At 45.6% G+C, this 24,771-nt stretch overlaps 2 protein-coding genes across 2 annotated transcripts; both read left to right on the forward strand.

Moving 5' to 3' along the window:
• On the forward strand, window positions 1-11,273 carry GPATCH3 (G-patch domain containing 3). Its single transcript, XM_081306930.1, has 7 exons — window positions 1-492; window positions 4,193-4,614; window positions 7,616-7,790; window positions 8,959-9,018; window positions 9,868-9,989; window positions 10,121-10,248; window positions 11,048-11,273. Exons 1-7 carry the CDS (start codon window positions 42-44, stop codon window positions 11,262-11,264), a joined length of 1,575 nt encoding a protein of 524 aa, XP_081163056.1. The 5' UTR covers window positions 1-41; the 3' UTR covers window positions 11,265-11,273.
• A 793-nt stretch (window positions 11,274-12,066) lies between these two features.
• Window positions 12,067-22,865, forward strand: GPN2 (GPN-loop GTPase 2). The gene is made up of 5 exons (XM_081306931.1): window positions 12,067-12,483; window positions 13,448-13,604; window positions 15,276-15,436; window positions 16,440-16,570; window positions 18,727-22,865. Exons 1-5 carry the CDS (start codon window positions 12,073-12,075, stop codon window positions 18,797-18,799), a joined length of 933 nt encoding a protein of 310 aa, XP_081163057.1. The 5' UTR covers window positions 12,067-12,072; the 3' UTR covers window positions 18,800-22,865.
• Window positions 22,866-24,771: the final 1,906 nt, after the last annotated feature.

The raw sequence follows: 24,771 nt of genomic DNA on the forward strand, positions 1-24,771 counted from the left end.
CTCGTGAGAATTGGTTCTAGCCGATCACGTGACAATCCAAGATGGCGTTGCCCGGCGAGGCGGAGGAAGAGGCGACAGTTTACCTGGTAGTGAGCGGTATCCCCTCTGGGTTGCGCTCGGCCCAGCTACGGAGCTATTTTAGCCAGTTCCGGGAACAGCCGGGCGGTGGCTTCCTCTGTTTCCATTACCGGCATCGGCCGGAGCGGGCCCATCCCCAGGCCACTCCCGACTCTGTCCCCACTTCTGCCAATCCTGATGCTGAGGGTCAGGTTCTCTCCCAGACTGCGGCCACCGATGCCCGAAGTCTCTCCACTCGGAACACTGCTCCTGCTCAGACCCGCACCTGCTGCTGCGTCATCTCTGTTCGGGGGTTGGCTAAAGCCCAGAGGTTTCTTCGCATGTACTCAGGACGCCGGTGGCTGGATTCTCTAGGAACTTGGCTCCCGGGTCGCTGTGTCGTTCACCGACTTAGGCTACCCACTGAGGCATCAGGTACAAGTATAAAAGATAATGGACTAGCCGGGCGTGGTGGCGCATGCCTGTAATCCCAGCGGCTCGGGAGGAGAATCCCCAGTTCAAAGCCAGCCTCAGCAAAAGCTAGGCGCCAAGCAACTCAGGGAGACCCTGTCTTTAAATGAAATGCAGAATAGGGCTTGGGTCTAGTGCCCCTGAGTTCAATCCCCTGTATGCCCCCACTGCCCCCCCCAAAAAAAAAAAAAGATAATGGACTGGGCCTACAGGCTCAGAAATAAAGGCACCTTTCCCGAGGGGTGGCAAAGATAAATCACACCTCTCTGTTTACTACTCAGAGGTTAGGTCATTTCTGGACAGAGCTTCAGGCCCAACTTGAACCTTAGTTTTACTTAGGAATTAACAACAAAGGAGAGGGGCCTATTCAGATGCTAGATCATCCATTTTTCAGTTTATTTGATCCTCTCTCAGATCTTATCTCAGAGAAGTTGATTTTGCACTGACAAAAAAGGAAATCAAGTTTTTGTCAACCTAATATAAGCAGTAGAGAGACTGGTTCTTCAAAAAAAAGTTTATTTGGGAGCAAAGAGGAATTGCAGTCGGGGATCCATGTGCCATGGTGAACCTTGGAGGACCTTAAGTGTATCAGGGAGACAAAGGTAGACAAGGGTCTTCAAAGGCGAAATTGGAAGGTTACCTAAATTGTTTTGAAACAATGATCCTTGCTTACAAGGATCAATAATAAGGGTGGAATCAGTTCAAGATTGAACAGGCAGTTTGGGGTAAATGTCCTTATAGAAGTATTTTTGTTTAAGGTTCATAGTGGCTTTTGTGCAAGGTTGTGATTTGGTAGTCTTTTGCAATAGTGCCTTTTATCAGGCAAATGTGGGTGAAGACCTCCTGTCTCCATTTTGTTAATGTTTGGCATAGTGATTCCATTTTGATCTGACAATTTTCTTTTCTTTTCTTTTTTTTTTTTTTTTAAGAGAGAAGGAGAGAGGGAGAGAGAGAGAGAATTTTTTAATATTTATTTTTTAGTTTTCGGCGGACACAACATCTTTGTTTGTATGTGGTGCTGAGGATCGAACCCAGGCCGCACGCATGCCAGGCGAGTGCGCTACCGCTTGAGCCACATCCCCAGCCCCCTGACAATTTTCATATAACCCTTTTGCACTCTCTTTGACACCCTTCCAATCTCTTTGCTTTGGATAGTTCCTACTTGCTTTGGTAATCATTTGGGGAAATGGGAAATACAGTGCATAGTCCTCCCATTTATTCATTCAACAGATGGCTATATTTCTAGACCTAATGTGATGCTAACTGGTATGCAGAGAACAGTTGGACACAGTCTGTGTTCAGAATCCACAGAGAAAGACAGATTTAGAAAGAGGTAATTGTTAGAGTTGTTATTCTAATTATTAATAGTTACTGGGTTAGCTCTATGTACTGTACTAGGCCTTTCATTTTCTTACTTTGAGTATATTGCACTAGAGATTGAATGTAGTTCTGCTGTGCTACTGAGCTACATTCCCACCCCGTTTTATTTTATTTTAATTTTGAGACAAGGTCTTAGTAAATTGCCCAGGCTGGCCACAAACTTGTGATTCTTCTGTCTCAGCCTCAGTGACTGGGATTACTGGCATGCACCACTGGGCCTGGCTTTATTTATTTATTTTTAAGAGACAGAGTCATTAGTGGAGTGTGGTGGCACACATCTGTGATCCCAGTGACTAGGGAAGCTGAAGCAGGAGGATCTTAAGTTTTGAGGCCAACCTCAACAATTTAGCAGGGCCCTAAGCAACTTAGTAAGACCCTGCCTTAAAAGAAAAACAAAATGGACAGGGATGTGACCCAGTGGTAAAGTGCCTCTGGGTTCAATTTCTAGTACCAAAAAGAGAAAGAGAGTGTCTATGTCACTTTGTTGCCCATACTGAGATAATCCTCCTGCCTCAGCCACTTCATTGGCCAAGATGGCTACATTTATTTTTTTAATGTGTGCTGATGATCAAACCCCATCACTGAGTCACACTTCCAGCCCATCATTTTCTTTCTTTTATTTTCCTTATTTCTTTCACAGTACTAGGAATTGAATTCAGGGGCACTCTACTAGTGAGCTAATTCCCTAGTCTTTTTTTTCTTTTCTTTTCTTTTTTTTTTCAAATAAGATTTCCTTAAGTTACTAGGCTGACCTACAACTTGTAATCCTCCTGTCTCAGCCTCCTGAATGACTGGAATTACAGGTGTGCCTCACCATGCCTGGCTAGCCTTTTATTGTCTTATTGATCCCGTACAACAATTCTATGAGATAGAAACTATTGTTATTCCCATTTTATAGGTGAGAAAACTGAGGGATGCAGAGGTTTGTGATTTGCCCAAGGTTACAGAGCTAATAAGTGTCAGAGCCAGAATACAAACCTGGGTCTGCTGTAGAGTCTATGTTTTGTTTTGTTTTTTGTGTTTTTTTTTTGTTTTGTTTTTTTTGGTACTAGGGATTCAACGCAGGGGCACTCAACCACTGAGCCACATCCCCAGTCCTATTTTGTATTTTATTTAGAGACAGGGTCTCACTGAATTCTTAGTGCCTCGACATTGCAGAGGCTGGCTTTGAACTTGTGATCCTCCTGCCTCAGCCTCCTGAGTTGCTGGGATTAAAGGCGTGTGCCACAGTGCCCAGCTTTTTTTTTTTTTTTAAACAAGGGCTTACTCTATATCCTAGACTGACCTTGAACTTCTGGGCTCAGGTGATTCTCCTGCCTCAGCCCCAAGTAGCTGGGACTGTAGGTGCACACCACTACCACACCCTGCTAGAGCCTGTGCTTCTTATCAAGTACTGTGAGTGACAGGAAGAAGGAACTGAATTCCTAGAGACCTTAGGAAATGTAGCTTTTAATCTGGATATTGAAAGATTAGTAAGAATTATAGGAAAGTATGGTGTTCATAGTAAATGGCATTTGGAGACACAGAGATGAAAAATTCTGTGGAATTTTCAGGGTATGTTAAATTGTTTGGTGTGGCTAGAACACTGGCTATAAGAGAGTGCAGGAGAAGAGAGTTGGTGATAGTTGACGCTGAAGGTCAGTATGAGGCTGGGGGTGTGTCTCAGTGGCATACTACATGCTTAGAATGTACAAGGCCCTACAATCTCTAGCAGAGAGAGAGAGAGAGAGAGAAAGTCTGGTGTAGGTACACACCTACAATCCTAGTGATTTGGGAGACTGAAGTAGGAGGTTTACAAATTCAAGGGCAACCTCAGCAATTTAGCAAGGCCCTACGCAACTCAGACCCTGTCTAAAAAATTAAAAAGGACTGTAGATGTAGCTCAATGGTAAAGCTCCCCTGGGTTCAATCCCCAGTGCCAAAAACAAAAAACAGAGGGGCTGGGGATGTGGCTCAAAGGTTAGCGCGCTCGCCTGCCATGCGTGCAGCCTGGGTTCGATCCTCAGCACCACATACAAATAAAGATGTTGTGTCCGCCGAAAATTAAAAAATTTTAAAAAAACAACAGAGGAGGAGGAAAAAAAGTCAGCAGGAGCCAATCTGTAAGAAACTTATGTGCTCAGCCAAGGTGATGAGAAGTGGCATGAAACTGCTGTAGGAAGGGACTCAGAGAAGTTTGAAAGGGAACTTCAATAGGGTAATGGATTTAAACCTTGGCTGATTTCTGGCTCAAGTATTGCTGGAGGCTTCTGGTTTTCAAAGTCCATTCTTCTTTCTTCTCAAGGTTTGGGCTCTTTTCCATTTAAGACCCGGAAGGAACTACAGAATCGGAAGGCTAAGAATGAAGTCTTCACCCTGGCTGACCTGAGGCAGCTGCCAGAACTGAACCCACCAGTGCTGATGCCTAATGGGAATGTGGGGACTCCCCTACGGGTCTTTTTGGAGTTGATTCGGGCCTGCCGCCTACCACCCCGAATCATCACCCAGCTGCAGCTCCAGTTCCCTAAGACAGGGTCCTCTCGCCGCTACGGCAATGTGCCCTTTGAGTATGAGGACTCAGAGACTGTGGAACAAGAAGAGCATGTGTACACAGCCGAGGGCGAGGAAATACCCCAAGGAACCTGCCTGGCAGATACATCAGCGGGTCCTTATGAAGAGCTAGAAGATGAAAGGGAAGAGGAGGAAGAAGAGTCTCACTCAGATGATGTGAGTACACTATACACCCTGTCCTTGCTGGCAGCTTAAAGAGGCCAGAGCATTAATAATACTGTTTTAATTATATATTACAAGGATTTAAAAAAAAAATTTTTTTTTAGTTGTAGTTGGATATTTATTTATTTTATTTTTATGTGGTGCTGAGGATCGAACCCAGTGCCTCACACGTGCTAAGCAAGCGCTCTGCTGCTGAGCTCCATATATTACAAGGATTCTTAACCTGGAGTCCTCATGGGGCTTCCAAGGAGTATGAGAACTCCCTGACATTGACTATAAAACTGGATTTGCATGTATATATGTGTGTGTGTCTATATACACTCACACTATACATAAATGTATATGCCAATATATAGGTATATATACATATGTATATATACACATGCACACATATATGTATATGTGTATGTATGTGTATATATGTATTCATACATACATATGTATATTTAATTTGAGGGAGAGGGTCCATGGTTTATATAAGATTTTTGTTGTTTTGGTACCAGGTATTGAACCTAGTGCACTTAACCACTGAGCCATATCCCCAGCCCTTTTTTGTATTCTATTTAGTGACAAGGTCTTGCTGAGTTGCTTAGGGCCTTGCTAAGTTGCTGAGGCTAGCTTTAAACTGGTGATCCTCCTCCCTCAGCTTCCTGGGCTGCTAGGATTATAGGCATGCACCATTGCACTCAGTTTATATAAAAAGATTTTTTAAGTGGTACTTCTTTTGATTCCCTTGGAAGGAAGGAAAGTTCCTTTTGTTTTTGGTACCAGGGATTAAACTCAGAGATACTCAATCACTGAGCCACATCTCGAGCCCATTTTTAATTTTTATTTATTTATTTATTTTAAAATATTTTTATTAGTTATTGATGGACCTTTATTTATTTATATGTGGTGCTGAGACTCAAACCCAGTGCCTCTCACATGCTAGGCAAGCACTGTATCACTGAGCCACAACCCCAGCCCTATTTTTTATTTTTATTTATTTATTTTATATATATATATATATATTAGTTGTCAGTGAGGCCCTTTATTAATTAATTAATTCATTCATTCATATGCGGTGCTCAGAATCAAACCCAGTGCCTCACACATGCTAGGGAAGTGCTCTACCACTGAGCTACAATCCCAGCCCCATATATATATTCTTTTTTTAGCCCCATCTTTTTTTTTTTTAAAGTATGTTGACACCCAATTCGAGTCTTCATACATGTACTTTTTTTTTTTTTTTTTTTTTTTTTTTTTTAGTTTTTCGGCAGACACAACATCTTTGTATGTGGTGCTGAGGATCGAACCCGGGCCGCACGCACACCAGGCGAGCGTGCTACCACTTGAGCCACATCCTCAACCCTTGTTTTTTTTTTAAAGAGAGAGAGAGAGAGAATTTTTTAATATTTATTATTTTTTAGTTCTCGGCAGACACAACATCTTTGTTTGTATGTGGTGCTGAGGATTGAACCCGGGCCGCACGCATGCCAGGCGAGCGCGCTACCGCTTGAGCCACATCCCCAGCCCCAGCCCCATATTTTTTTGAAACAGGGTCTCACTAGTTGTTGAGGCTTGCCTTGAACATGCAATTTTCCTGCCTCAGCCGCCTGAGCCAATGGGACTACAGGTGTGTGCTCTTTTTTTTTTTTTTTTTTTTTTAATAACAAGAACAAAAAAAAATACCTTAATACTGAATTACAAATCTCAAAATTAATTTAAAAGCTATTTTAACCTTAGGAAGGCTCCTTTTCATAGAAACGTACTGATGAAGAGATGTTCAGTTTGCCTAAGATGATCTAAGGAAGCAGAGGCAGAGCTGGGATGGGAACCCAGTCCTCCTTGCTACTTCTCTAACCTCTGTGTGCCTTCTCTGCGTGGCTGAGCAGTTACCACTGGCTTCTGACCTTGAGCCAGTTACCACTGGCTTCTGACCTTGAGTCCACCAGTTTCTACACTAACTCTGTCAGCAAAATAGATAGTTCTTCAACTCCTTTGTCCACACTTGGCTCATATATGAAATCAAGTGAGATGGGTTTTATTAGGACAACTTGTTAGTTCTTTTTTTTTTTTTTTTTTTTTTTTTTTTGGTGGTGCTGGGGATTGAACACAGGGCCTTATGGATGCTAGGCAAGCACTCTACCAACTGAGCTATGTTCCCAGCCCCCAACTTGTTAGTTCTTGCCTCTTCTTTCTTTGTAACATAAGACATAAAGGCCTAAACTGTGTGTTGATTAGCACTGAGAGTTCAGAGACTGGTGAGAAACCTATAGGCCTTTTTTTTTTTTTTGAGAGAGAGAGAGAATTTTTAATATTTATTTTTAGTTTTCGGTGGACATAACATCTTTGTTTGTATGTGGTGCTGAGGACCGAACCCAGGCCACACGCATGCCAGGAGAGCGCACTACCGCTTGAGCCACATCCCCAGCCCCCTATAGGCCTTTAATAGGCTATAGGACTTGAGGGATGAACTTTAACCAAGTGGAGAACTAACTGGTGTGGGAGGAGAGGGCACATATTTCAGCCAAGAGGATCTTCATGGCCAGGAGCACAGAACTGAAAGGGAGTGTTGCTCGTGGGAGGAGCAAACTATTTTGAGCAATGTTGGGATGGTGAGATGTGTTGGTGAAGGCTTCAAGGGCCAAATATGTGCTGCTTCTGAGACATCTGAAGGAATGGAGCCTTCTAGGGAGGGAACTTTTTTTTTTTTTTTTTTTTTTTTTTTTTTTTTGGTATTGAGGATTGAACCCAGGGCATTTAACCACTGAGCCACATCCTCAGCCCTTTTTTTTTTTTTTTTTTTTTTTTTTGTATTTTATTTAGAGAAAGGGTCTCACTGAGTTGCTTAGGGCCTCACTAAGTTGCTGAGGCTGGCTTTGAACTCCTGATCTCCTAGCCTCAGCCTCTCCAGCCGCTGGAAGTATAGGCAAGCACCACCATGCCTGGCTATAGGGAGGGAAGTGAGGTCAGGAGCTGAACAGGAAGGTCACCTCTTTCTACCTTTTTCTAGGATGATGACCGGGGTGAGGAGTGGGAGCGACATGAAGCACTGCATGAAGATGTGACCAGGCAGGAGCGGACCACTGAACGGCTCTTTGAAGAGGAGATTGAGCTTAAGTGGGAGAAGGGTGGCTCTGGCCTAGTATTCTACACTGATGCCCAGTTCTGGCAGGAGGAAGAAGGAGGTGAGGTGGTGTTAGTCAGCTTTCTGTCACTGTAACAAGTACCTGAGATATCAGTTTCTAGAGAGAAAAGGTTTATTTTGGTTCACTGGTTTTATTCCAAGGTCAGTTGACCCTGGGGCTTTTTTGGGGGGAAGAGGCTGTGGTGAGGCAGCACACTGACAGGGAAGCACATAGTACACCAAGCCCATTCATCTCATGGCCGGGATGCAAAGAAGGAAGAAACCAGGGTGTCATAGGCCTCTTTGAGGTCACACCCAAAAATAACCCAAAAACCTCTCACTAGGCCCCATCTCTTTGAGACAGGGTTTCCTTATGTTGCTAGGCTGGTCTCAAACTCCTGGGCTTGCCGGGTGTGGTAGTGCACGCCTATAATCCCAGTGGCTTGGGAGGCTGAGGCAGGAGGATCACGAGTTCAAAGCCAGCCTCAGCAAAAGTGAGGTGCTAAGCAACTCAGTGAGACCCTGTTTCTAAATAAAATACAAGAGCTGGGGATATAGCTTAGTTGGTAGAGTGCTTGCCTCACATGCACAAGGCCCTGGGTTCAATCCACAGCACAGCACAATACACACACACAAAAAAAATTAGTATACTCTATAAAATAAAATACAAAATAGGGCGGGGGTGTGGCTTAGTGGTCTAGTGCCCCTGAGTTCAATCCCAGGCAACCCCCCCCCAAAAAAAATAAATAAATAAATAAACCTCCTGGACTCAGGTGATCTTCCTGCCTCAGCCTCCTGTGTAGCTGGGACGACAGGCATATGCCACTGGGCTATAGGCCCTCCACCTTAAAAGTTTTCATCATCTTTCAATCTGGGGATCGAGCTAATTTTAACATGGGTTTTGGGAGGATGTTTAAGATCCAAATTTTAGGAGGATGGCACTCAGGCAAGGGCAGTTGAACTCTCTGTGCTCTTTCAGGGTTCTTTGTTCCCCACAGTGGGTTTCCTGACAGTGAACCCAAACAAAAACTAGGAAACAGGCTTACTTTTATTGTATATGAGAGAGCAGTCATCCCTTTTTGGAGTGAGGAACAGAAAAACACCTCAATTCCAATTCTGAATTACCCTCCTGAAAATACAAACAAAAGCCCCAGATTCTGGACCATGTTTAGCTGTCAATAGAATTGGCAGTTCTTAACCCACTCTGCTGAATGCTTTTATCTCTGCAGACTTTGATGAACAGACAGCTGATGACTGGGATGTGGACATGAGTGTGTACTACGACAAAGGTACAGGGCAAGGGGTGGCAAAAGGGGTGGAACTGTTGTCCTGGCCTTGGGGTGACACTTTGCCAGGCATGCTTAGCTGACTGAGACAGATAGGAGACCAGCTCCTTTGCTGTCCTCAGGGGATTGGTTCCATGATCCTCACAGATACCAAAATCTGTAGATACTCATGTCCCTTATGTAATAAAATGGCACAGTATTTGCTTACAGCCTACACACATCCTTTCATATGCTTTACATTATCTCTTTTAAAAAAATCACCTCCAGATGACTTAATATAATGCAAATGCTATATCCATATTATATTGTATCATTTTGGGAAAAAAGTTCCAGAGTATTTTCAATCCACGATAGGTTGTATCCACAGATGCAGAACCAGTAGATACAGAGGGCTGACTACTTGACATCTTGAGTACTTTAAGTGTTGGTTGTGAACAGAGCCTTTTTCCTTGCTGTGTGAGGAGAAAGGACATATGAGGACAGTCCTCAGGGAGATCTGAGTCTGATAAGTAGGCCCTGGTGAAGTGGGGTGATGAGGAACTCAGGCTGTGATCAGAGCATAGCTCTGAAGTAAAAAATGACCTGGGGCTGGGGGGAGACCTGGGTTCTGATTTCATCTGTCATCTGTTGGGTCCGTGAGTTTTCTGCACCAAAATTTCTTTATCTGTGTGATGAGGAGAGCCATGGTTCCTACTCTTGGCACACTCCCCTCTAATGAATGAAAGAAGGTAATATAATTGGATACCAAGAAAATATATCAGTAAATCTTGTGAGGGGATCCTAGAAACCTGGTCCCTCCCCTTCCCCTTCACTGAGAAGGACCCTTCTGCAAACTGGGTTCTGGTTCCTCAGATGGTGGAGACAAGGATGCCCGAGACTCTGTCCAAATGCGGCTAGAACAGAGACTCCGTGATGGCCAGGAACATGGCTCTGTGATTGAACACCAGGTGGGCACCTTTGAGCGCCACACCAAGGTGAGTGAGCACTGTGCCCATTCCACTGACCCCTTTCTTTTCCTTCTTTGTCTTTATTCCTTGTCCCATCTCCAATCCTCATGCCCTATGAAGGAGCCCCATTTCTTGAATCTTGTCCCTTCTCTCTACAGGGCATTGGCCGGAGGGTGATGGAGCGGCAGGGCTGGGCTGAGGGCCAGGGTCTGGGCAGCAGTTGCTCAGGAGTACCCGAGGCCTTGGATGGTGATGGCCAGCATCCCAGATGTAAGCGTGGATTGGGGTAAGTGTGACTTAGGGACTTCCCAGGGACTCAAGCCAGCCTTTCTTCTGTGACCTGGTTTTCTTCTTCCTGCTAGTTTTGGGATAGGTGCTGAGTACTCCTAGGGGATGAACTTCAAAGCAAAGTTAGAAGGAAAAAGTGGATCTGAGCCGGACATGGTGGTTCACACCTGTAATCCCAGCAGCTCAGGAGGCTGAGGCACAAGGATTTCGAGTTCAAAGCCAGCCTTAGCAATGGTGAGGCACTAAGCAACTCAGTGAGACCCTGTCTCTAAATAAAAAATACAAAATAGGGCTGGGGATATGGCTCAGTGGTTGAGTGACCCCAAGTTCAATCCTTGGTACCAAAAAAAAAAGTGGATCTGGCACTATTCATTTTTATTTTAGACCAAGCCCTAAGACAAGGTAGTCATTGATCTCCTGGGAGAGTTTTTACTTTAAGTCTGAGTTTGGACTTGAAAACTGTTAGGGAGTCTGTAGTGATGTGATAGAAGTTCTATCTGTGGCCCCTTGTTGCTGATACTATCTGTCAATAGATAGATCTGGAGGCTGGAGAGCAAAATTCCAGACTTAAAGCTCTTTTTGGGGGGCTGGATGTGTGGCTCAGTGGTAGAGTGCTTGCCTGGTATGCACAAAGCTCTGGGTTGGATTCCCAGCACAGGAGTACTCCCCCCCCCCCAAAAAAAAAAGGCAGCTGTGTCTTTCAGACACAGATATGTAGCAGCTATTTCCCTGTCCTTTTCCAACCCCTTTACTGAGTTTTCAGAGACAGCAGCCCTCTTATTGAGAGCTCTTTCCAGGTACCATGGAGAGAAGCTTCAGCCATTTGGACAACCGAAGAGGCCCCGTGGAACTGGCTTGGGGCTCATCTCCACCATATATGATGAGCCTCTACCCCAGGACCAGAGGGAGTCACTGCTCCGACGTCAGCCACCCACCAGCATGAAGTTTCGGACAGACATGGCCTTTGTGAAGGGTTCCACTTGTGCCTTGGACACCCCCACAGAGCCTAAGTGAGGGTTGGAGGCTTCCTTGCAGGATGACAGCCCTCTGCATAGGCTTTGTTTACTACCGAAGCAGAAAGGAGTCTGGAAGCAGCAATCCCTGGATGTTGTCCGTTTTCTACCTCGGGGCTTTTTACAGCCCCCAATCCTTGGATATTAGGGCTTAAGGACCTTTTCCTCCTACCCCTAGTCCCTGTTTGGGCTTGCGCAGTACCTAGAGCTGGACTGCCCGAGACCATTAGCACCATCTTCCCTGGGGGTCTGAAGGAAGCCGCCTTGGAGGTCAGAGAGAGGGCGAAAGGAGAGGATTTGTGGTCCCTGGAAGAGGTTTTGGACCGACCATCCACCGCCTCTGCCCCCACTGGCTGGGACCCAGCTACGGAGAGTCCGCGGGAGGTGGCCCGGGCCTGCGACGTAATGGGAGAATAAAAAGGTTTACGACCGGACATCGCTTTTCTCTTATATTCCGGGCCTGGGGAAAAGTCAGAGGATCGAGACTGGTGCCAAGTCCCCGAGACAAACCCACGCCCCCACAGCGAAAGTCCCTTCTGTGTGGCCACGCCCAGCTTGGTAGCACCGCTGCCTTAGGGCGGGACTTCCTCTCCCCGCCCCGCTGCTTCCGACGCCGCCCGGAAGTCGAGAGCTGGTGCCTTCAGTACCGGCCCCCTTTGCTGCCTTTTCTTGCCGCGGGTTCCCTGGGTTGCGGTCATCGTTCCCTGCAGAGAGCACGTCGGTGGTCTCCCGCCCGTAGTTTCATCTCCTATACAGGTGCCCGCCCTGCTTTCCCGTTGGGTTCATCGGTTCCGGACCACGTTCTCCCCATGGCGGGAGCCGCTCCGGCCACGGCCTTCGGGCAGGCGGTGATCGGCCCGCCGGGCTCAGGAAAGACCACGTACTGCCTGGGCATGAGTGAGTTCCTGCGCGCGCTGGGCCGGCGCGTGGCGGTGGTGAACTTGGACCCGGCCAACGAAGGGCTGCCATACGAGTGCGCTGTGGACGTGGGCGAGCTAGTGGGACTGGGTGATGTGATGGATGCGCTGAGGCTGGGACCCAACGGCGGCCTGCTTTACTGCATGGAGTACCTGGAAGCCAACCTGGACTGGCTGCGGGCCAAGCTGGACCCACTCCGCGGCCACTACTTCCTCTTCGACTGTCCAGGCCAGGTGGAGCTGTGCACGCACCACGGCGCCCTTCGCAGCATATTCTCGCAGATGGCTCAGTGGGATCTCAGGGTGCGTCTCGGTTTGGGCAGGTCCATTTTGCAGGTGGAGCAACTAAGGAAGACAGGGTCCACACCTTCATGTTACACAGTGAGCTAGGGACCAAGTTGCTTTGAAGTAAAAACAGTTATGAGCTCCAGTTTTGTCTCTGCCACTGACTCGCTGTGTGTTCTGGGTGGGATCTCTTTGAACTTCTGTTTTCTTACCTGCAAAACGATATGTTGGTACCCAGTTTGACACTTTGGGAAATAAGGAAGGAATTTTATATATAAAGTTGGTGGACAAGAGTAAGTGAAAGAATGGAGGCAGATGTATTGTTGGGATTTGAATTTGTTGTCCACTTAGAGCTTTGTGCCAGGCATTTTATTTAAAAAAAGGGGGAGGGAGAAGGACTTCTGTAATTTCAGCCATTCATAAAGCTGAGAAAGATTGCAAGTTCAAGAGGAGACTCAAAACTTAGTGGGGAGGGGGTGGCTGAGTTGTGGCTCAATGGTAAAGTGCTTGCCGAGCATATGTGAAGCACTGGGTTCCAGTCTCAGCACCACATATGCATAAAAAAATAAGTAAAGGTCCATTGAAAACTTAAAAAAAATAATTAGGGCCTGGGGATAGTACTCAGTTAGTGGAGTGCTTGCCTCGCATGCACAAGGCCCTGGGTTCAATCCCCAGCACCTCCACCGAAAAAAAGAACAACTTAGTGAGACCCTGTCTCAAAATCAATTAAAAGGGCTGTGGATGTAGCTCAGTGGTAAACCCCCCCTGGTTTCAATCCCAGTACTGCAAACAAAAAAGGAGAAAAAGTGACCCCATATCTTCTGGGAGAAGAGCATGAGAATGGCTATTAGAACAAAACAGGACCAGGAGGAGACTATTGGAGAAGGTTTATAGTCTGCCCTCAAGCTTCTAATATGATGAAACAGCAAGCCAAAATGTTCCCTGCCTCCCGAGGTCATACTCTTGTCTCTTCCCCTCCCAGCTGACTGCTGTCCATCTTGTGGATTCTCATTACTGCACAGACCCAGCCAAGTTCATCTCAGTATTATGTACCTCTCTGGCCACCATGTTGCATGTGGAGCTGCCACACGTCAACCTCCTCTCCAAGATGGACCTCATTGAGCATTATGGGAAACTGGGTAAGAGTTCCTGTTTTGGGTTGGCAAGGAGTAGGGCAGCAGCTGGGCTGGAGTGAAAAAGATCTCAGCTGAAGATCTCAGCATGTATGGTAGCAGCCATAGCAGGTCCTAACTCCTGCCCCTTTATTTTGTGCCACATGCTATTGTAGATTTTCGAGATAAGAGGGCTACAGATGGTAATGTGTTAAGGAAACAAGGTGATAAGACAGTGAGTGGCTGGGAGGGAAGAATGTCTTACTGCTCTTAGGCAGTGACAACTGAATGGTGAAGAGCCAATTAAAGGAGGACTGTTCTAGGCAGAGGGTCCATTAAGGGTAAAGGCTTTGTGTTGGTTTGGGCTGCAAAAATACCATTAGCCATATGGTTTAAACAGCAAACATTTATTTCTGTTTTGGAGACTGAGAAGTCTAAGATCCAAGGTTTGGTGAGAGCCTCCTCCTGACTTGTGGACAGCCACCTTATGACACTGTCCTCACATGGCAGAGATGCAGGGGAGTTGTCTAGGATCCCAGTGACCAGCATTTTTCTCCTGCTGAATTAGTGCTCTGTTGTACCAGAGGTGTTGGTTCCCTAAATAGCATATCCAGCCATAAAGGAGCTTACAGAAGAAAAGCTAAAATGACTAGTACACAGGGAGGGAGGTTGTTGGGGAAGTGACGTGATATTGACCTTATTCAGGGAGGTTAACTACCTCTCAAGACATGAAGGGATGTCAGTACATTGAGAGGAGCCACCTCATCTCAGGACATTCCTGCAAAGGAGCCCAAATGCTTGACTTTTCTGGGCAGAAATGGACAGTGTAGGGAGACCTACTTTCCTTCTTTCAGTGGGAAATTAATTCACAGAACTGACTCAAGGAACTCAGAGCATCTATTTGGGTCTCCTCATTTTATATTAAGAAGGAACTGGACCAGGGTTGTGGCTCAGTGGTAGAGCACTTGTCTAACATGTTCAAGGCACTGGGTTCAGTTCTCAGCACCACATATAAATAAGTAAATAAAATAAAGATCCTTGAACAACTAATAAAAATATTTTTTAAAAAAGGAGGAACTGTCTTAGAAAGGGAAAGTGATTTACCCAAGAGGCCATGCCTGGAATGTATCAGTAATTCAACTGGACCAATACTTACAGAGTCCTTGTAGTGTGTGTTCCAGGCCCTGCAGGTGCTACGAGGCTGAGCTTCATGAGGCAGGGACTAAGCACAGTTCTCAATACCTATTTGAAATTGTTATTTACTATCATTAGTCACCTATAAACGAGGTGCTCCGGTTTATAGCTTTTAATGCTTACAATGCTGTCCATACAGCTAGTAAGTGACGGAGACAGCTGGTGAAACCTAGTATTTCTTATTAACTTCATTTCACGGTAGCAAGAAGTATTGAGTGACTAAAGAAAATACATCTGCCCCAGTCTTTGCGGGTTTTGTTTTGGCAGTACTTGGATCAAGTCCAGTGCCTTGCACATGCTAGGCAAGCACTCTATGACTTAGCTACACCCAAAGCCCATATATTATGGCCTTTTTTTTTTTTTTTTGCCTCCATTGGGTGTAGGGAGCCAGGGCCTCAAGCTTAGTAAGTGTCTATGTTACCACCAAGCAACATCCTCAGCCCTTCAGTCCTCAGGTCTTTAGCCTGATACTGGCTGCTCCTGAACCCTGGTTTCTCCCCTTAGCCTTCAACCTGGACTACTACACAGAGGTCCTTGACCTCTCCTATCTGCTTGACCACCTGGCTTCTGACCCTTTCTTCCGCCACTATCGCCAGCTCAACGAGAAACTGGTGCAGCTCATTGAAGACTACAGCCTGGTCTCCTTTATCCCTCTGAACATACAGGTACTGAGAGATCTCTTCCCCTTGGCCATACGCTCTGGCTGCCTGGGATTCATTAGCCAAGGGCATATAAAGCTTTCAGAGCTTAAACAATGGTCTCTGTCCTGAGTCTATCTGGGCTCTCTTGTATTCTGGAGCAGGTCCTGTAGTGAGCAGGATTTAGTTTGCCCTATCTGTTGTATATCACTGTGTCCTCTCTACACATTTTTCCTCAGTGTGAAAAATGGATGAGTGCAGAAAGTTATTAACAAGGGACTTGACCAGTAACAAGTGTGTTAGGCCCATTTATCTGGGTAACTGTTGACTTTGCAAAGCAGTATCCCACCCCTGTGCGTCTCATCTTGCCTTCTGCAAAGATACGTAGGAGACACAGATGCATGTTAGATTCCTTTGCAGTTGGTAGAATTGAACTAACTGGTCTTTTTTAAATTTTTCTTTTTCTGTTTTTTTTTTTTTGTTTGTTTTTTAAATTTATTTTCGTGTGTATGTGTGTGTGTTTACTGGGGATTGAACCCAGGCCTGAGCTACATCCCCAGTCCTTTTTATTTTGAGACTAAGTCTTGCTAATTTTCTGAGGGTCCTACTAAATATTTGAGGCTGGCCTTGAACTTGCAATTCTCCTGCCTCCAGAATTGCTGGGATTACAGGTGTGTGTCACACCCCCAGACCTTTTTATTTTTATTTTGAGAGCAGGTCTTACTAAGTTGTTAAGGCTGGCCTCAAATTTGTGATCTTCCTGCCTCAGCCTCCCAAGTAGCTAGAATAAACCCAGTGGACTGAATGTGTATAAAGGAGCTTATCCATTCTGATTCGGGTGGGTTGGTAGTCAGGAAAGATGGGATTTAGCTGGGCCTCTGGGACACACAGAACTACTCCAGGAAGCTATATGCACAAGGGCATTATGAGTGAGGAGTGAGGAGGATGTGTTTGGAGATTGTAGGCCGTTTGGTATAGCCTCAATTCTGCATACCTGTCTTTCACTCATTTATTTATTCTCCATGCTCAGGACAAGGACAGCATCCAGCGAGTCCTACAGGCTGTGGATAAGGCCAACGGCTACTGTTTTGGGGTACAAGAGCAGCGAAGCTTGGAGGCCATGATGTCTGCCGCAGTGGGAGCTGACTTCCATTTCTCCTCGTATCCTTACTCCCTAGAATCACCTGCTTCCTGGCCACAGTTGGAGTATAAAGCATGGGGTGCAGGAATGGCCATGGGAGGTGCCATCACCACCCTGGTGGTGACCAGTTAGCTCTCTGGTGACTATCTTTCTTTTGTGCAAAGGTTGGTCCCTTAGAATGCTTCAGGGTGGCTGTACTCAGAACAAAGGAGGATATTGACTGGAAATGTAGTAGCTACAGAGGCCTAAAAATGTAAGGGCATTTGCTCACTGGGGAAAAGTGCAAAGGGTTCAGTTTGCCTGATGTGTTGCATGTGAAGGGGGAGGAGATGCCGGCATAAGGGAAAGCGGGCAGGACTGGCAGTGGAGGGCCTGAGTGTTCTGCTGGAGTGCGGCCTTCAGCTCAGGGCAGAGAGCCAGCGTTCAGTCAGTACTAAGAGTTGGACCCCTGAATTTATGGCTTAGACAGTGGGATGTGCTAGTTAACTGGGATGAGGAGGAGGAAGATGGGTGGGTAGGGAGATGCACAGGTGTAATCCCAGCGACTTGGGAGGCTGAGGCAGGAGGGCTGCAAGTTTGAAGCAAGCCTGAGCAACTTAGTGAGACCCTGTCTTAAAATAAAAAAAATAAGGGCTGGGGATGTGTCTCAGTGGTCCAGCACCTGTGGATTCACTTCCTAGAATCCCCCCACATACACACAAAAGGAGGGGTCAGGTTTCTCATTAGAAGGGATGAGAGCTGGCAGATGTACTGTTTGAGAGGGTCATTGGACATCTAGAGCTGTCTAAGAGACAGATCTTTGGAACTGAGTTATTGACCAGTTGGGGTGTCCCTCAGGTCACAGAGGCTATGGTCTTGAGAGATTCCGCATCCACAAAAGAAGCTGGAGACAAAGGGGGCTTCAGAGTCCTTGGGTATAGAGGAAAGTAATTCTAGCCAACATTTATTCAGGCCGTTTTACATGTAGGAAACAAAACTCGAAGGACACATGAGTTATAAAATGACGGCAGTAAGCTGGGCATGATGCCACACACCAGTAAACCCAGATTCTTAGGAGGCTGAGGCTGAAGGAGTGCAAGTTCAAGCCCAGCTTTGGCAACATTGTGAGACCCTGCCTCGGAAAACTAATAAATTAATTAATTATGGCAGTACAGTGAGAAGGACCAAGGAGCTGCTTCACACATGCAGTCACTTTCTGCAGCCAAGAAGAGATTTATCATTTTATTTGAGCCTCCATTTTGTTCTTTTCCTGGCAATGAAGTGACAAATTTTATTGAGGACCTACTAGGAACTTCATATTCACAGTCTCGTTTGATCCTCACAATAGCTTTCAAGTGATATTTTACAGAGAAGAAAAAAGGAATGGCAAAAATCAGAATTTGAGGGGGGCTGGGGATGTGGCTCAAGCGGTAGGCGCTCGCCTGGCATGCTTGCGGCCTGGGTTCGATCCTCAGCACCACATACAAACAAAGATGTTGTGTCCACCGATAACTAAAAAATAATTTTAATTTTTTTTTTTTTTAAATAGAGAGGGGAGAGAGAGAGAGAATTTTCAATATTTATTTTTTAGTTCTCGGCGGACACAACATCTTTTGTTGGTATGTGGTGCTGAGGATCGAACCCGGGCCGCACGCACGCCAGGCGAGCGTGCTACCGCTTGAGCCACATCCCCAGCCCTAAAAAATAAAATTTAAAAAATTAAAAAAAAAAAAAAGAATTTGAGGGGCTGGCTTGTAGCTCAGTGGTAGATTACTCACCTTGCATGTGGAAGGCACTGGGTTCAATCCTCAGCACCACATAAAAGTAAAATAAAGTCATTGTATCTATCTACAACTAAAAAAGTACATATTAAAAAAAAAAAAATCAGGATTTGAACCTCTTCTCTCTGGCTCTGTAGCATGTGCCCTAACAAAGCTGGAAGGTTAGCACTCTCTGGTCCTCTGATCTTCAGCTATGTGGGAAAGAAAGAAATATAGACACATATACATCTGGAGGTTTTAGAGACTTCTCAGACCTAATTGGTCCCTTTTACCTGTGGCCTGAGACTTCTCTTATGAGGAAAGAGGGGGATGGGAGGAGTATGCTAGATATGGTTGGAGGGTGGGCATCAGTAGAGGTTAAGTACTGCCCAGACCAGTCCTGTGCCTACTGTCAGTCTTGACTCACCCTTCCCCAGCACACTGGGCCTCCAAGAGAAGTACCTGGCACCCTCGGACCAGTCAGTGGAACAAGAAGCCATGCAGCTATAGCAACAAGCTGGGCCCTGATGCACAACCCAGCACCCGGGAAAGTGGAGGCTCCTTGTAAGCAGCAGACAGCTCACAGGCTGCAGACCCAAGAGCAGGTCCTCCAGCTGGCAAGGGGACACTCAGCTCTGCAAAGGACTTCTGGACAAAAAGCCAGGCATGACAAAGAGCAGAGCACCTACAGTGCCCTCAGTGATGCCCTGGGCTCCGGGCCCTGCTGCACCAGAAGTACCACCAGGAGGCTGAACACTGGCTTTCCTTGGGTTTTGATGAAATGCACATAATAGAGTTTATTTTCTACTTTTTGTGGCTTTAAACTTTTCTTCAATCCTTCAGGCCCAGGGAATTGGGGCAGAACAAGAGACCCTCCAGAGGGTCCTGTTTCTTCATACAGGTCAATGTTTCCCCGGAGTGCAGACTCTGCTGTACGAGAGGATTGACTCCTACTCCCCAGTCATGTGCTTTTGTCACTCTTCAGTTTTAACAGTGAACTTCACACTCAGACCTTCACAGGTGACACTTCCTAGCTAATCCTTATTTAATATTTTATTTTCGTTGTATTTATTTCATGATTTTGCTCTATTTTTGGCAAGTGTTAGCTTGTCAAAAGTTTGAAAGATTGTTTGCTTCAGATATGAAAAATGTATGCAAAGTGAGTTATTTAAATAAAAATATTAGCCAGGCATAGTGGTACACACCTGTAATTCCAGCAATTTGGGAAGCTGAGGCAGGAGGATTGCAAGGTTTAGCTCAGCCTCAGCAATTTAGCAAGACTGTCTTTTTTTTTTTTTTATGAGAGAGGAGAGAGAGAGAGAGAGAGAATTTTTTTTAAATATTTATTTTTTTTTTTAGTTCTCGGCGGACACAACATCTTTGTTGGTATGTGGTGCTGAGGATCGAACCCGGGCCGCACGCATGCCAGGCGAGCGCGCTACCGCTTGAGCCACATCCCCAGCCCCAAGCAAGACTGTCTTAAAAAAAAAAAAAAAAGTTCTGGGTGTGTAACTCAGTGCTAAAGTACCACTGGGTTTAATCCCCAGTTACCCGCCCCCCCCCCAAAAGAAAGAATTAAATTGTTATGAGGGTGTGTAAAAATTAAGATGATTTGAAGCCAGGAAATACTTCTTTGTGCTTCCTTGACCATTCTTAATGCTGGATGGGAATGCCATTCATATTTCCAACCAGGAGGTGGCACCCCAGATTTATTTTTGTGGTCGTAACCTGGCTGTTGGAGGGGACTGGGCTTAGGATGGGTTGTGCCAGCTGTCTCATTTGTATATACCTTCCAGATGGTTAACATCTGTGAAGAATTTGACAGTTTATGAAGTGCCTCCACACACATCCTCAGGTGGTTATCACCACAACCCCTGGAGATTGACAAAGCAGGGACTGTCACTAAAGCATTACCCATTTTAGAAGGGGAAAACAGAAGAGGAGTTGGAACTTAAGTCAGCCTTGCTGTTTCCCAATTTTTTGAATTGTGTGTATCTCTCCTTTGCTATTGATAGTTAACAGCCTTTGAACTAGAATGTATCTCAGTGATAGAACACTTGCCTAGCATGTGTGAAGCCCCATGTTCAATCCCCAGACTTCAAAGGGGGTGGATTAGATAAGCTCTTAACCCACAGTATTTGTGGCCAAACATGAGAAAGAATTTAGGCATCTCTAAATGTTTTAAGACTACTAAATCATAAATTGAGGAGAAAGGTCGCTGGTGGTTTGAACAGTTGGATAATTCAGTTTAGGAAAATCTATTCTGAATAGGTATTAAAACAGGCACTGGCTCAGCATGGTGACACACACCTATGATCCCAGTGGCTCGGGAGGCTGAGGCAGGAGGATCACAAGTTCAAAGCCAGCCTTAGCGAAAGAGAGATGCTAAACAACTCAGTGAGACCCTGTCTCAATATAAAACAGGGCTGGGGATCTGGCTCAGTGGTTGAGAGCCCCTGAATTCAATCCCTGATACCTAAAAAAAACAGGCAACTGATCTTTGCTTCCCAACTTTGGCACCTGGAGCTGAAAGCAGAAGAGTGGGGGGCTATGAGGAGGCTTCTGTAGCTGGAACAGTATGAAAGCAGACGACCTCAGCTCCCACGCTGGACTATAGAGGGGATAATAACTGGGTGCTCCCTCCCTAGCCTCTTTCATCTGAGGAGTTCAAAGCACCTTACCTCCATTAACACCCTGCACAGTAGGTGGGAGTACCCACAGAATAAGTCAGGGAAACTGAGGCCAGGAGGCACAGCCTGGGGCTGACTGTGAGTCACCTGTAGGGCCTGGAGCCCAGGAATCCTGACGCCCAGGCTACTGGACAAGTCCTTCATCAGGGCGTGAGGTGGGTGCTGTGTTTTTTAAACAGTACCAATAGCTGTGGTCATGGGTTTTAATGCTTACCCGTCAGAGGCTCCGGCTCCCACCAAAACAAGTCAGGTGTGGGGGCTGGAGCGCGTCATTTACAACTTTATGGCCTCATATCCAAGAGCCCTATGCATTTATTCTCTCTAGTCATGGAGTAGAGATGGATGGAAATAATCCAGAACCTTATTTTCAGGCCTCAATTTTTTTTCCCCCCTCAATAATGTAGTTCCTGGGCTGGGGATGTGGCTCAAGTGGTAACGCGCTCGCCTGGCATGTGTGCCGCCCAGTTCGATCCTCAGCACCACATACAAAACAAAAGATGTTGTGTCCGCCGAAAACTAAACAATAAATATTTAAATTCTCTCTCTCTCTCTCTCTCTAAAAAAAAAATAATAAAAATGTAGTTCCTGGTGGTTGGGGAGAGGGGCTCAGTGGTACAGCACTTGCCTAGCACATGTGAGGAACTGGGCTCCATTCTCAGAACCATATAAATAAGTAAATAAATAAGAATAAATAAAGGTCGACAACTAAAAACAATTTTTTAAATGAAAATATAGTCTCCAAGCAAAATGATTTTCATTTCCTTGTGCATGCACTGAGGTGATGGCATAGGGAAAGCACAGTATAAAGGGAGAGATGTCTGTGAGGCTCATTCAATATGAAATGGGCAGGAAAGGACCATGTTCCAATGTGGCTGACACACAGCAGTCAAGCTTATGACTATTTTTTTTTCCAGATAAAATAACTTGGAAAATGAAAAGAGAAAGTAAGTCACCCATAATCCTATTTCAGAAATAATCATTAGCATTTATAATTAATACATTTTTTTCCTCTTCCTTTTTTTGGGGAGCAGGGTAAGTGAATTGAACCCAGAGATACCCTACCATTGAACTATATCCCCAGCCCTTTTTATTTTTTATTTGAGACAGAATTTGGCTAAGTTGCCGAGGCTGGCCCGGAACTTGCCATCCTTCTGCCTTGGCCTCCCAAGTAGCTTAGCCCAGCCAATAATAAATTTCTGATTCAGACGTTGTATATATTATATATTCTTTCAATCTTATTTTTCTCTACATAAGGGTGATACCATTTATATAACTGGGATATTTTATAATTGCCTTGTTTGCTTGCTTGTTTTGGTACTGGGAGTAAAACCCAGGGCCTTGTGCAAGCTGAGGTGAGTGCTCTGCTCCTGAGCTACCTCCCCAGATCTTTTTATTTTGAGATAGGGTCTTGCTAAGGTGCCCAGGCTGGCCTGGGATTTATGGTCCTCCTGCCTCAGTTTCCAGAGTACCTGGGATTGCCGAACCCAGTTGTATCCCACTGTTTTCAGTTACACTATTCCATGTAGTTAAAAAATATATAAAAACCTTTCTAATGTGTACATAATAACATTTGGTGGTATGGCTATAACTTTGTTTACCTATCCAGGCTCCCATGGTTAGCCTATAAGTCACTACCAAGTACTATGGCGAATTAGGAAGTATCCCCCAAAGGATTATGTGTTGAAGGCCTGATCCCCAATGCAGCGATGTTCAGAGGTGGGCCTTTGGGAAGTGACTGGATTATGAGGTCTCTGATCTTATCCGTGGATTGATCCATTTATGGCTTCATAATTTAAATGGACTTTTGGGAGATGATGAAAACCACAGGAGTTGGGACCTAATTGAAGAGACTGGGTTCTTGGGGATGTGGTTGTCCACAGGCCCCCTTCTTTCTCTCTGCTTCCTGACTACCATGAGGTGAACAGCTTTGCTCTGCCACACCCTTCTGCCATGGTGAACTGCCTCATCACAGGCCCAGGAACAGTGGAGCCAGCCAACCATTGACTGAAACCATAAGCCAAAATAGATCTTTCCTTTAAGTTGATTTTTCAGGTATTTTGTCACAGCTAATGAAAAACTAATACACCAAGCTTTTATTATGGAAAATAGTGCTGTGGTTAACATTTTTGTACCCTAATCTTTGAGTCTCTGATTTTTATTTATTTATTTTTTTTTAAAGAGAGAGAGAGGAGAGAGAGAATTTTTTTTTTTAATATTTATTTTTTAGTTCTCGGCGGACACAACATCTTTGTTGGTATGTGGTGCTGAGGATCGAACCCGGGCCGCACGCATGCCAGGCGAGCGCGCTACCGCTTGAGCCACATCCCCAGCCCCAGAGTCTCTGATTTTTAACTCAAGTGAAATAGCTCACATATTCCAGGTTCTGGATTCGTATTACTGAAATCCTAAGAGAGTGCTACTTTAGGGCTGGGATTGTGGCTCAGTGGTAGCGTGCTCGCCTAGCACGTGCAAGGCCCTGGGTTCCATTCTCATCACCACATAAAATTAAGTAAACAAAATAAAGATATTGTGTCCAACTACAACTAAAAAAATAAATATTAAAAGAAAGAGAGTGCCACTTTATGTCTTACTGAGTCATCCTTCCTGATATCCCTGCTGGCAAGTACCATTAGGATCTGTGCATTTCTTGACTCTGAAGTGGAGACTCCAATACTTGGAACACAGTGTGAAATTTGGAAGAACTCACTAGGGACCACAGATCATTGGTTCCCAGCCTAACAAAGAGGCTTAAGAGGGAGGGAGCCCTACAGCCCACAGTGCTGAAACATACCCAGTCTGTATGAGTTAGCAAAATGCTCACCAACAGCTGGCTCACGATGAGAAGTTTGATTCCATCAGGATCTGTAGGAAGAAGAAAGGGAAGGTAGATTTGAGGGATTTTCTGTCCTGTCTCAAGAATCCTGAGAGGGAGCCAGGTGTGGTGATGTAAACCTATAAGCCTAGCTACTTGGGAGGCTGAAACACAAGGATCACAAATTTGAGGCCAGCCTGGGCAACTTAGAAGACCCTGTCTCAAAAATTAAAGGGCCAGTGTGGCAGTGCACTCCTGTAATCCCAGCAATTTGGGAGGTTGAGGCAGGAGGATTTCAAGTTTCAAAGCCAGCTTCAGCAACTTAACAGGGCCCTCAGCAGGACCCTGTCTCAAAATATAAAAAAAAAGAGCTGGGGATGTGGCTCAGTGGTTGCATACCCCTGAGTTCAATCCCCCGTACCAAAAAGCCCCCAAAAGGGTTGGGGATATAGCTCAGAGTGCCCCTGTGTTCAATGCCACCAAAAAAAAAAAAAAAAAAAAAAAGAATCCTGAGAGGGTGGGGGTGACTTTAGACAGACATATCCAACACTATTAAGTCCCCTACTGACCCTCCTCTCCTTTACCTTCTCTTTTCTCTTACCCCTGCTACTGAGCCCTGACCCAACCTGATCTGGGCTGCTCACTCCCTCCTCTTCTCCTGTTTAGAAAAGAGAACCCCAGATTAGCATACATCTGCTGTGGCTTCATGCCTACTGAGGATAAGGGAAAACACATGTCTCATTTCCCACCCATTGTATCCCTTCTTTTCCTGTCAGGGAACTAGCTCCAGACAGTTTCAGAGGCCCAAGTGTTCAGGTTGGCTAAGACTGACGGGCTCTGGATGAGCTGGGCATTTGACGCCTGTGAGGTTAAAAAAAGTTGAGTACTGGGGCTGGGGATGTGGCTCAAGTGGTAGCGCGCTGGCCTGGTATGTGTGAGGCACTAGGTTCCATCCTCAACACCACATAAAAATAAATAAA

Source organism: Spermophilus citellus, assembly GCF_964194105.1.
Source record: "Spermophilus citellus genome assembly, chromosome: 9".
NCBI classification, from domain to species: domain Eukaryota; kingdom Metazoa; phylum Chordata; class Mammalia; order Rodentia; family Sciuridae; genus Spermophilus; species Spermophilus citellus.

Bases quoted from the DNA above. Each gene is read 5' to 3' on its own strand.
- GPATCH3 (XM_081306930.1), top strand. From the start codon at position 42: ATGGCGTTGCCCGGCGAGGCGGAGGAAGAGGCGACAGTTTACCTGGTA. The intron at 493-4,192 runs GTACAAGTATAA...TTTCTTCTCAAG, and splicing joins GCTACCCACTGAGGCATCAG to GTTTGGGCTCTTTTCCATTT. The intron at 9,990-10,120 runs GTGAGTGAGCAC...TTCTCTCTACAG, and splicing joins CCTTTGAGCGCCACACCAAG to GGCATTGGCCGGAGGGTGAT.
- GPN2 (XM_081306931.1), top strand. From the start codon at position 12,073: ATGGCGGGAGCCGCTCCGGCCACGGCCTTCGGGCAGGCGGTGATCGGC. The intron at 15,437-16,439 runs GTACTGAGAGAT...CTCCATGCTCAG, and splicing joins TTATCCCTCTGAACATACAG to GACAAGGACAGCATCCAGCG. The intron at 16,571-18,726 runs GTATCCTTACTC...ACCCTTCCCCAG, and splicing joins GCTGACTTCCATTTCTCCTC to CACACTGGGCCTCCAAGAGA.